Source organism: Octopus sinensis, linkage group LG8 (genome assembly GCF_006345805.1).
Source record: "Octopus sinensis linkage group LG8, ASM634580v1, whole genome shotgun sequence".
NCBI lineage: Eukaryota > Metazoa > Mollusca > Cephalopoda > Octopoda > Octopodidae > Octopus > Octopus sinensis.
The window spans coordinates 83,248,626-83,261,868 of record NC_043004.1 but is presented as its reverse complement, the minus strand read 5'-3'; the positions used below and the strand labels follow the sequence as shown (position 1 = coordinate 83,261,868).

General features: G+C 34.6%; 1 protein-coding gene across 2 annotated transcripts in view; it reads left to right on the top strand.

Annotated features, from left to right (window-relative positions):
• Positions 1–2,594: 2,594 nt before the first annotated feature.
• The window catches only part of LOC118764607, an 87,722-nt gene continuing 77,073 nt past the window's right edge, over positions 2,595–13,243 (top strand). Inside the window, exon 1 of one of the 2 annotated variants that reach the window (XM_036505525.1) lies at positions 2,595–3,705. In XM_036505525.1, coding sequence (XP_036361418.1) covers positions 2,752–3,705 — 954 coding nt within the window. In that variant the 5' untranslated portion in view covers positions 2,595–2,751. The remainder of the gene's footprint in view (positions 3,706–13,243) is intronic. The other variant, XM_036505524.1, reaches the window with a different exon arrangement.

Here is a 13,243-nt window from a genome sequence, read left to right as displayed (position 1 = left end):
GTCCGACAAATGGGCGTAGGTATAATGGCTTTTCAAAAGTATATGTTTACTGTTTGGGAAGGTTTGGCAAAAACATTAATCTTGGTGTATCTACACGCTCCTAAAAAGTGGTTGCATACTTAAGTATCGAATGTCGTATACAGATGCAAACATGCATATGTGCATACACATATACACTTCAGGCGGGGACTCAATCACCAGTTTTATATATATATATATATATATATATATATATATATATACATGAATGTATATATATGTGTGTGCATGTGTGTGCGATTGTGTGTATATTATATATATGCATATATATATATATATATATATACATACATACATATACATACATATATATACATATATATATATATATATATATATATATATATATATATATTTATATATGTATGTATATATGCATATATGCATACGTATATGTACATTGAATGATAGATGTAAGTTTATACATGTATATAAAAAAGTATATATGTGTTTTATGCATTTATACATATATGAATATATATATATATATATATATATATATATATATATATATATATATATATATATATATATATATATATATATATTAGATAGCCTATAGTTACTTAGTTATTGATATGTTGAAGGTTATGTAATTTCGTTGATATGTCGGAAGTGATTCTACTAAGTGCAGGAAATGATAGTAAGCTTAGTTTCGAAAAAACAATTCTCTATTGATTATGTAATTTTCTGTCAGTCCTGCATAAAAAAATTCAATAATCCTTACGTAAACGTAAATTAATTGAATTTGAATTGAGCAAGTTCCAGCTTACGAGCTGTAGCCTCCTGGGACACCACCATTTGGTGTTGCTACATAATTTTTACTTCACCCGTTCCTTTTAGAACTTGATATTTGGTGCATGAGGGAATGTGACTTCGCTGCTTTTATTTGCACTGCCTGCTGTGAAGTTGGTTCGTCTCTTGGCTGTAAATGATCTAGTTTTGTTTTGAAGTTATTTACATCCACCCCTTGTACGTCAATCAGGTCCTTTGAAACAATAATGAAGAACTGTGGTCTTTTAAAGCCCAGGCAATTGCATTATCCTGTCCTCTATTTTGATAGCAAGTAAGGCGTAACTCTCGATGACAAAGTTTGGGACAATTCCCTCCAGGATCTTCCACATGTATAGTACAGTATATCTTTCCTGCCTACACCCCAGGTAAAAGTCTCAATCTCTTGAGTCTTTCCCAGTAGCTTATATGCTGCATAGAGACTATCTTCTTCGTGTAGCTTCGATGGATTGCTTCAAGTTCTGCAATTAATTTTTCACAGGTTGGTGACCATAGCTGGGAGCAATAATCAAAGCGTCTGAGAAAAAATATCCTCCAGAGGACCATCATGGTTTCCTGATCTCTCGTTTTTAAAGTTCTAAGTATCCATCCAGTCAGCTGCATGGATTTCATTGCCAACTTAACAACATGCACATGGAAGGATACATCTCGCTCTGATTGTGTCTCTGGGATTGGAATCTCTTTAGGTCCAGTGTATTTATTGGGTATTGCATTTAATTTTGCGTACTGATAGCATATGACCTGTAACTTTTCAGCATTAAAACTGCTTGCTGTGCTTCTTAGCCTACTTGTATATTTCATCTAACTCATGTTGCTGATGCATAGCCTCTTCAAGATTCTGTATCACCTGTGAGAATCTGTGTGGCTGAGCGTATATCTGAGTGACCCATTGTGAACAGTAGTGGTTCTAAAACAGGCCACATTGTCTACTACTGTTTGACTTCTATCTCTCAGAAAGTCATGCAGACATTCTCACAAATTCTCGATTATGCTGCGATCACGCAGTTTGTGACATGTCATTCTATGATCGACTTGATCGAAATCCTTTGCAAAGACGAGATATATTAGCTCCACATTTGAGTGGTTGAGCAGATTTTTCAATACCCTTTCAAAGTGTCGTAAGAGCTGAGTCAGGCAGTTTCATCCTGGTTGGAAACCATGTCGGGTTTCCCTTGGGTGTTTAAAAAATTAGTTATATAAAGGTCCCTTTCAGGGGCCCTATTATCGAGTTTTTCAACAATGAGTTCTACTCACATGTCAAGTTTCATCAATATCAATTAAACGATATAGGAGGCGTTAGCTAACAACGCAACAAATAAACACACACCGATTCTCCACATATGTAGTAGATGTGTGCGTGTGTGTGTGTGTGTGTGTGAGTGTGTGTGTGTGCCTGTGTTTGTGAGTATGTGTATGGATGTGTGCATGTATGTATGTATGTATGTATTATGTATGTATGTGGATAGAGGAATTTGACCATCATACTGCTGTATAACCAATAATTAGGATAAACTGACAAACACACGCAAATTTCCAATTAAAAACAAAAGTAAGATAATTTGATAGATATTAATGCATCGCTGTTATTGTAAATATATTAGCCATCAAAAACCTGATTATACCTGATTTGATGCGTGGAGAAATACAGTGGTAGATATACATACAAAAATACATATACATATACGTATACATTCATGAACTCATTTCCCACAAGGATAAAGAAGAAAAGTTACTTGCTGTATTTTGTATAAGCTGCTATTCGTCCATTCTTATGTGACTAATATACGAGCGACGTCTCCGTTACGACTTTGTCCCATAAGTAATTGCGTACCACACAAGTATAAATAACCAAGTCGAAGCACTTGCATGGTCTGTGTATATTTTTAGAGGGAATCAACCAGTTGTGAAAAAGACGAAATTATGGAAACCGTGAAAACAAATGAAACGCAGTTGTTGAAAACTCTCGAAGTTTATCGAAAAATTAATAGCTGTGGCAAATCAATAATCGATATATCGTTGATGAAATCAAACAAACTTAAATCAGTTTGTCTACAAGTTTTCTTTGCACTTTTTTACATGTATTTGATTCTAAACCCTATTCGTCACATTGTTTCCTTAATACGACTGAAAACGCTCGAAAATGATAAAATGTTTTTATATATTTACATAATATTTTTCCGTTTATTCCTTTCTCTCTCTCCATTCATAAAACTGTTCAGAAAATCTAGAGACGAGGAGCTAATTGAAAAGTTTGCTGGACTTAAAATTGATGATGAAGATGGAATCTGGTATAACAAACCTATAATATATAAATCAGTGTATATATTGATATGCCTAATTATTATTGGGAGTATAACTCTGGATTTCATTATACCGCTGTTGAGTTATGATTTGTTGATCTTTTACGAATATCCTGTTCCAAATACTTACTCTTACATCATCCCATTTTTAGCAATGCAGATTGTATTTAATTCTATATCAGCTTTATCCGTATTAAGTGATGTGTATATATATCTTCTAATCGCAGTTACTCTTATGTGTCACTTTAACAAAGTGGCGAATGAAGCACAGATTTATGTAACTGAAAAGCAATCAGCGAACTCGGATTTTACGCACCATGGAGAGATTACAGATATATGTAACACCCATGATGCTCTGAGTTCAATAGTGAGATTAGTAAATGACTCCCTGCATTATATTTCAGGATTTATCGTGTTCGGCAGTATGGTTAGCTGCTGCATTGCTACTTACGGAATAATAACTGATACCTTCAAAAATAACATGTATATAAATATTTATGTAGCTGTGGTGATTTCAGGATGTCTGTCTGCGTGGATTGCAGTGCTTTGGTGCGGAATTCAATTAAACAGATCGGTATGTAGCATAAATTTTATTACATAACTCTAAGCTATCCAGTCTGCCTTATATTTGAATTGCTATGTTAGAAATAACACCATAAAAGGTGTTTAAACGACCGACTTTTTAACGTGTCAGCTACACGGAATGATCTTTTGTCGTTTCTTCCACTTCTCTTCGCTTTGTGTCCATGTCATGGGGAAATTAGCCTTGCCTCTCATCCAAACAAATTCAACAGAGTACCACTAAAACAGAGTACACAAGTTCAACACTTGTCCTTCTCGTTGTCTTCCATTTTCACTCTCCCTGTTTTCTTACTCTCTCTTTCACAATCTCTGAACCGGCTACGTTTGCTTAACTTGTGTGATGATGATAACTTACAGCGTACAGTAATGGAGATCAGTCCAATTTTCTTTATAAATCCAGTATATTAATTGTAGCATTTAAAAAAGATAAAAATGAAGACATCAAATCTAATAGAAATAACAGAAAATATTGCAAATTCTGTCAAAAATTCAATTTTGTGCGTTATCAATTACCATTATTATTATTATTATTATTATTATTATTATTATTATTATTATTATTATCTTTTTTTCCTTCTTTCAAATTTGCTTCCATTTCTTGCCGAGTGTCTTCCGACTCCTAGGGCAAAGAAACTCATAGTATACATTGGTAGGACATTAAACTAGACTCACTAGTTCGTTCATTATTTTTTGTTTTTTTTAAAGTTAAATTAAAATACATGGGTAGTCATAGTTTATTATTATTATTATTATTATTATTATTATTATTATTATTATTCAGTAGTTTTATTTTTATAGCGTGCTTTCACTTCACTACCGAGCGCAGCTCTGTGTGCCTTCGGTATGTGCTGTGATTTGTTGTGATGCTCTGATGGTTATTGTATGGAAAGTGCTCTGCGTAGGATGTGTGCAGTGCCTAGTAGTGCAATTTTCTGTATGATATATGTGTTTGTAAGTCCTGGTGTTTTTGTTATGTATTTGTCTGAATATTTTTTTATCATGCCTAATGCACCTACTATGATACGAATTGCTTCTGTTTTCAGATTCCACATTCTAGTTACCTCTATTTCCAGGTTTTTGTATTTTGAGAGTTTCTCCATTTCTTTTAGAGACACGTTGTCATCTGCCGGTATTGATACATCAATTAGAAAGCATTTTTTTTTTCATGGTCTCTGACAACTATATCTGGTCTGTTGGCCTTAATTTCTCTATCTGTGTGTATCGGCATATCCCAGAGTTGCTTTCCCGTTTTCTGTAACCTTTTCTGGTGTGTGCCTATACCATCTTTTTTCTGTTGTTATTCCATAATGTTGGCATAGCTTCCAATGTATGTAGGTTCCAACTCTGTCATGTCTGTGAATATATTCCTTCTTAGCCAGGACTGGGCAGCTAGAGATAATATGATTTATTGTTTCTTGTCCATCTCCACATATTCTGCAGTTACTTGTAATATTTCTTTTCATTACATGTTTTTGGTAATTTCTGGTGGGGAGGCTTTGGTCTTGTGCTGCAATTAAAAATCCCTCTGTTTCTGCTTTGAGTCCTGAGCTTCTCAACCATTGCTGGGATCTTTCTTTGTCTATTTCTTTTGCGTTTAGTTTAGTGCAGTATTTACCATGAAGGGGCTTTTCTTGCCATCGTTTTATCATGGTTCGTTGCTGTTCTATTTTTAGTTTGGATTTCATTTGTTTTATAGCTTTTGTTGTTTCTTCATCATCTTCTTCTTCTTCTTCTTCGTGTTTATTAGGTGGTATGATTTCTTGTTTGTATTTGCCAGCTTCCTTAAATACTGAGAACAGTTTTCTGTTTTGCTCGTGTTTTGCTGCTATCTGGATCAATTTTCCTTCCTTCTGAAGTAGATATTTTTGCAGTCCTATGGTGGTTATTTTATAGTAGTTTTCCAGCTGTATAAGGCCTCTACCACCTTCTATACGTTGTATATATAGTCTTTCTATGTCATATTTTGGGTGATGCATCCTAGATCCTGTCAGTATTTTTCTTGTTTTCCTATCTATTTTGGACAGTTCATTTCGTGTCCAGTTAAGGATATTGTAGCTGTAACTTATAACTGGGACAGCTAAAGTGTTGATACCTATTATCTTGTTTTTAGCATTGAGCTCTGTTTTTAGTATTGATCTAACTCGTCTATAATATTCTTTTTTATTTTCTCTTTCATTTGTGTGTGTTGTGTCTTATCTAGTTCATGGATTCCTAAGTATTTGTAAGTTTGGCTTTGGTCTAATTCTTTTATTTCATTGGTTTTATCTAGTGTGATGTTGTTACTTTTAACTAGTTTTCCTCTTTTCATGGTTACTTTGGCGCATTTTTCTAATCCAAATTTCATATCTATTTCTCTGGTAAATCCATGAACTGTCTTTAATAGTGTTTCCAGCTGTTTGTCATTTGCAGCGTATAGTTTTAGGTCATCCATATATAAAAGGTGGTTGATCGTTTTGCCGTAACATTCATATCCACATCCAGTTCTATTTAGCATATCAGATAGAGGTGACAGTGCCGAAGCAGAAAAGGAGTGGAGAGAGCGTGTCTCCCTGGAATATTCCTCTTCTGATGGGGATGTCTTTGGTTTTCATGAGTCCCTCTTTTGTTTGGAGATGTAGGACTGTTTGCCATTTATTCATAGAGTGCTCTATGAATTTTATGATTGTTGGTGCTACTTTGTTAATGGCTAGTGTTTCAAGGATCCATGTGTGGGGGATGCTATCAAACGCCTTTTTGTAGTCAATCCAGGTCATACTGAGGCCTTTCTTCTTTCTGTGGCTGTCTTCAGTTACGGCTTTATTAATCATTAGTTATCTTTACAGCCATATGAGCCTTTGCGGCATCCTTTCTGCTCTTCTGGGAACAGTTTGTTTTCGTCCAGGTGCTTGTTCAGCCTTTGCGATATCACTGCAGTAAATGCCTTGAACATTGTAGGGAGGCAGGTTATTGGTCTGTAGTTTTCTGGTTTTGCTGTTTCATTTGATTTGGGAATTAAGATGGTTTTCCCCTTCGTGAGCCATTAAGGCATTGTCTCTGGCTCTGATAGTATGCTGTTAAAGTTTTCAGCCAGCTTTTTGTGCATTCCTGTTAGATATTTCAACCAGAAGTTGGGGATCTTGTCATGCCCAGGTGCCTTCCAGTTGCTTAGTTTTTGCAGTGCCTGGGTGACCTCTTCAGTTGTTATGGGGGTCCAAAGTTGTTCAGATGCCGAGTTTGTTATTTTGATACTCCTTTTTTTTGGCTGTTCGTTCGCCGACCATATTTCTCTCCAGAATTCTTCCAATTCTTCTGCCGTTGGTGCTGCAGTGATTTCTATTTTATTTTTTCCCAGATCTTGGTAGAACTTTTTGGGGTTGGTGTTGAACTTTTTGTTCTGTTCAAAGAAGCGTTGGCGTTTCTCGTACCGGCGGATCCTTTGAACTTTGGCAAGGTTATCTTGCTTCAGCTTTTCTTTTATCTCCGGCAAATCTTTTTCTGTGATGTTATATTTGCGGAGCATTTTTGTTCTCTTTTTGTTGCTCAGTAGCGTTGATTGTTTGCTGATCTCATTAAGAATCGACAGGTCTTTTCTAATTTTTTTTATTTTGTTTTGGATGTTATTTATCCACAGGGTTTGTTTGGGTGGTGGTACTCCTGTTTGGGCGGGTTTGGGTGAGTATCCAGCTTCTTTTGTAGCTGCAGTGGCTGCTGCGTATATCAAGTCATTTAGTTCAGTGATATCACTTTTTTTTGTTTCAGTGGCTAGTTCAGTGACGGCTAGGTTTATGCTGTTTATAATTGGTGTTGTTATTTCGTTTATTTTGATTCTTGGGAGGTATGGTCGGTGGTCCATTTTGGGCTCTGTGGTTTTCAGTTCTAAGATTATTTTATTTTTTATATTATCATAATCATTAGGCTCCCCTTCGTTGTTTACATCGTGTTTGTTGGGAATGTTGCGTTTGTCTTCGTGTTTTACAGTTTCAGTGTTTATATCATTGGGCATTGTTGTGTGGCTTCTATCTACATTTTCCTGGTGTATGTTTTCTTTTAGGTGTTCTATTTCTATTTCTGATATTTTTTTGTGTTGAGAATGTATCTTCGTACGTTAGCTAATTTATTAGGGTTCATTGCTGTATCCAAGTCTATATCTCTAGTACTTTCCTTCCATATTTTATATGTATGTGTTGTTGTATTTTCATTTTGTGGGTAGAGTACTGCTGTGAAGTATGCGTGTAAGATAGAAATGTATTCCTCACGTGTCCATTTACGTCTTTTGGGTTTTATTTGCGGGACATGAGGTACAAAGTCCGGCCCATTATTTTGACGGTCGTCATTTTCGTAGGGTACCGGTCCGTTTATTTCTGTTGTCACATTATTTCGCACGTGTAGTTTTTCGTACATTTTTTGTTGTAGGTTTAATGTACGTACCGCTCGATTGTTATTCTTGGGTTGAATAGTATCGGTGGCATTTAATTTCTTCGTAGTTCCTTTGTACATGGTGTTTGAGGTCGGGGATGATCGTGATGTTCCACGCATGTTTACATGTGTTGCGTTAGAGGTGGAGATAATATCGAGTCAAAATACATCATTTCGTTTCGAAAATAGTAATAAATTTCAATTAGTATTACTTACTCGGATACAGTCCAATTCTTTGTTAGCAAAACTTTGGCTCCATAGGATGTCCTTGTTTTCGATGTTTGTGGATAGATTTCGGAGCTCTGAATTTTCCTTCTTACACCTTAAACGTCCCCGGTGTAATCCCTTAAACGTCCCCCGGTGTAATCCCTTAAACGTCCCCCGGTGTAATCCTTAAACGTCCCCCGGTGTAATCCCTTAAACGTCCCCCGGTGTAATCCCTTAAACGCCCCCCGGTGTAATCCTTAAACGTCCCCCGGTGTAATCCCTTAAACGGCCCCCGGTGTAATCCTTAAACGTCCCCCGGTGTAATCCCTTAAACATCCCCCGGTGTAATCCCTTAAACGTCCCCCGGTGTAATCCTTAAACGTTCCCCGGTGTAATCCCTTAAACGTCCCCCGGTGCTATCTTATTATTATTATTATTATTATTATTATTATTATTATTATTATCATTATTATTATTATTGGCACCAGTCTTATAATTGTCAAGTATTTATTTTTATTTGCGATTGTTTTCATTATTGGTGTATTCAGTTTTTCCTTGTCGCTACATTAGTATAAATATAATAATATTCTAATAATATTGCCTCTGCTTTTGCGAAGGCGGAGGTATTGTTTCAGTCGCGTTTGTTTGTTTTTGTTCGTTTGTCCCTGGACAAAATTTTTCAAGAACCACTGAATGGTTTCGGATTAAATTTTCATGGATATTTGGCCTCGTGACTGACACGAACTGAATAGATTTTGGGATCCATCCGGTACCGGACAAGGATTCTGGATTATTTTTCCTGTTTTTTAAAAATTATTTTTGAGAGCGGTATGGTTCATTTTTAGTACTCTCGTTCTGAGAGCAGTCGAGTTTATTTCAGATATTCTCGTTTTAAAAATCATCCCCGGCTAATCTTTGAAAAGACGTTGGTGTTGCATTAGCGGAGGTTTGCTCTCTCTCTCTCTCTCAATGCTCCTGTTATTATTATACTATAATAATATTATACTTTCCCAAGACGCAACAATATATTTCCTACTTTTAGCTCATTATTCTTGTTACTTTCATTATCCGAATCGTCGTCAACATCATCTTTATTGCGCTCGATTTCCCTTCAAAACACGTTTTAATTTATGTATTACTAGAAAAAATCTTTGGAGTACTTGTAAAACAGACTGTAATTATGACGGCATTAGGTAAACCGTAGAAAGAGGGAATTATTTTCACAATCCTTAAACATTTATTTTACGCCTATTTTATTTTCACATCCGAAATGTCTTCCACGCGGTAATATACAAAACAGTAAAACGACAAAACAAATGAAATATAATATTAAAGCAAAATGGGTAAGAAGTAACAAAATGAAGAGATCAGTAAAGAATTGATAGGAAAAAAAATCACAATACTCAAATGAATAATTTGGAAGATCTTTAGAATATACAGCAGCAGTCTGAAAACAATCACTTTCCCTACACTAAATGAACCGACAACTTATTTAATGTTGAGACATAATTTCGTCTTCTGCAGATATTGAGACAATATTTGAACCTGTCTTAATTGAATGAATAATATGTAGCACGTTAGACTATTTTAAAATATTTCATTGCCAGGTGAAACAATGCAGGAGAGGATGAAGAGAAAAGTTATTAATCTCTGGTTTCCGAATGATGGAAGCTGATAATTATTTTGCTCTTTTCACGAAGTACAATAAATTCTCCCTGACATATAACTAAAATAGGGATAGTCTATGGCACAATTTCCTATACCTTTAACTCCGAAAAGAAGCAAAACACATGATGGATTCTTTGTGTAAACCTATGAATATATCAGTGTGCCCTGATACATGGGTTAAAGGAATACACGACTTATATTTAGGGACTTCAGACACACCATAGCTGCAAGGGTAGGAGTGATTTTTCTGTGGTGTTATGTGTGAATGGAAAAGAAAGAATAGCATTTGTGAAAGACGACCAGCGGTCAAGGACTGTCAATATGGAATTATATGTCCTAATGACTCGCTAAAGCAACAGATCACTACTAACATTATGTCCAGTAAAAGGTTATCCCCGCCAAAAGAAAAAAGGCAGAAAAGATTTATAACACAGGATAAAAAGACTTGCTGGTAAAATATTTGGAGGAAAACAAGCCATAGAGGTATATGCCTTGAGGAACTGGGAAGATTAAGGAAAAGCAAGGGCGAAAGAAATATTGAGAACAAAAAGTAACAACAAGGACCAAAAATCGTAGATGCCAGAGACTTAGCAGCGAAAAGTCTGGGGACAGCAACGGTAAAATTCTTTACCAGATTATTAAAAACCTATGAGCAAATAACTCGTTTTCTATGATTAACGACCTGAAATAAATGGCTTCATTGTGCGCGGGGGAAAATAATAATAGATTAAAATATGAACGGGGGGAAACAGAGAGAAGATAATCATAGAAGAATAGACTATCAAAAACAATGAAAACAGATAAAAAGGAACAATACCTTCGAAACGAAGGTATTGTTCCTATTCGCAAAGACAAGGAAGTTGCTGACTAAATATGGGATACTCCACGGAAAAGGTGACACAGACAAACTGTATGTACCAAGAGAAAGAGCGAGAAGAGGGCTTATTGTATGCGAACACAGTATTAGAGCAAACTATAAGAACATAACATGGTATGTAAAAAGTTCCACAGAAACACTATTATTGGAAGTAAGAAATCAAGCTTGTGTAGGATGGAAGATTGCAAAGATAATGAACTGTATAAGGACTTGAGAATTAACTGAAAATAGATGAATAAAGAAAAGAATGCATGGAGAATTTTATAGAAATGATGAAAATAAGACAGACAGAGGGAAAATGGCTGTGAATGACTACAGGTGATTTAAAACCGGAAATGGACACTCTAATCTGTGCTGCCCAAGAGCAAGCATTAAGACCTAGTTACATCGAATGCAGAATAGACAACACATCAGAAAGTGATAAGTGTAGAATTTGTGGACAAAATGGTGAAACCGTATGGCATATTACCAGTCAATGTACGCCACTAGCCCAGACAAAATATAGGAGACGTCATGACATCATAACAAGGATTGTCCATTTGACAGTTTGCAACAAGTATGGACTTGACAGAGCAAACAAGTGGTACGAACATTTACCCGAAGGCATCATCAAAAATGATAATGCAAAAATCCTATGGAATTTTCTGATTCATTGCGACCATGAGATAGAGAATAGGAAACCAGACATATTGTTAATAGAGAAACAAAGCAAATGATGATGGATCATAGATATAGCATATCCAGCTGCCAACATAACATGCGATAAGGAAGAAAGAAAATTCGATAGATATAACAGATTAGCTTGAGATGTTAAGCAGTTGTGGTCGCAAAAAAAGGAGGTAGTAGTACCAATAATTGTAGAATCCCTTGGAACAGTAAGTAAAAATCTTGAGAAGTACACGGAGAAAATAGGGGCTGCAATAAGGATGAAGCCATTGTAGTAAATAGCACTACTTGGAGCCGCACGAATACTCTGGATAGTGCTCGAAAAATAAGGGATGTTACCTTAGTTGACGGGAAGTGAACAGGTGGCACCGTAGTACATCTCCAGCTATAGAAGCTGTACAAAGACAACAACAACTACACGAAGGGCAATCAAAAGTGCGTAATAATTGGCATGGCAGTGCCAAGAGATCAACATGTCATCATGAGAGAAAGAGAAAAGTTTGATAAATATGGAGACCTGAGAATTGAGATCGCTAAGTTGTGGATGGTACGAGAGTTAATCTGAACAAACATCTGGCAACCTTAGAAATATCCTACAATCTAGATGTATTGCAAAACTCGGCATTACTTGAAACAGCACGTATATTAAGCAAAGTACTTCGTGTCAGATGTCCTTGTTGCAACTTAACAATAGTTTCGGTCAACAATCTCACGATATTGTATATGATAAAAATAATAATAGTAACAATAACAAAAACAACAATAATAATAATAATAATAATAATAATAATAGTAATAATAATAATAATAGTAATAATAGTAATGATAATAATAATAATAATCATATTCATAATATAATAATAATAATAGTAATAATAATAATAATATTAATATTAATAATAATAATAATAATAATATTAAAAATAATAATAATAATAATAATAATGATAATAATAATAATAATAATAATAATAATAATAGTAGTAATAATAATAATATTATTATTAATAATAATAATAATATTAATAATAGTAATAATAATAATATTAATAATAATAATAATAATAATAATAATAATAATAATAATAATAATAATAATCATAATGATAATAATAATAATAATAATAGTAATAATAATAATAATAATATTAATAATAATAATAATAATAATAATAATAATAATAATATAATAATAATAATATAATAATAAAAATATTAATAATAATAATAATAATAATAATAATAATAATAATTAAACGGGGACGTTTAAGATGTAAGAAGGAAAATTCAGAGCTCCGAAATCTATCCACAAACATCGAAAACAAGGACATCCTATGGAGCCAAAGTTTTACTAACAAAGAATTGGACTGTATCCGAGTAAGTAATACTAATTGAAATTTATTACTATTTTCGAAACGAAATGATGTATTTTGACTCGATATCATCTCCGCCTCTAACGCGACACATATAAACATGCGTGGAACATCACGATCATCTCCGACCCCGAACACCATGTACAAAGGAACTACGAAGAAATTAAATGCCATCGATACTATTCAACCCAAGAATAACAATCGAGCGGTACGTACATTAAACTTACAACAAAAAATGTACGAAAAACTACACGTGCGAAATAATGTGACAACAGAATTAAACGGACCGGTACCCTACGAAAATGACGACCGTCAAAATAATGGGCCGGACTTTGTACCTCATG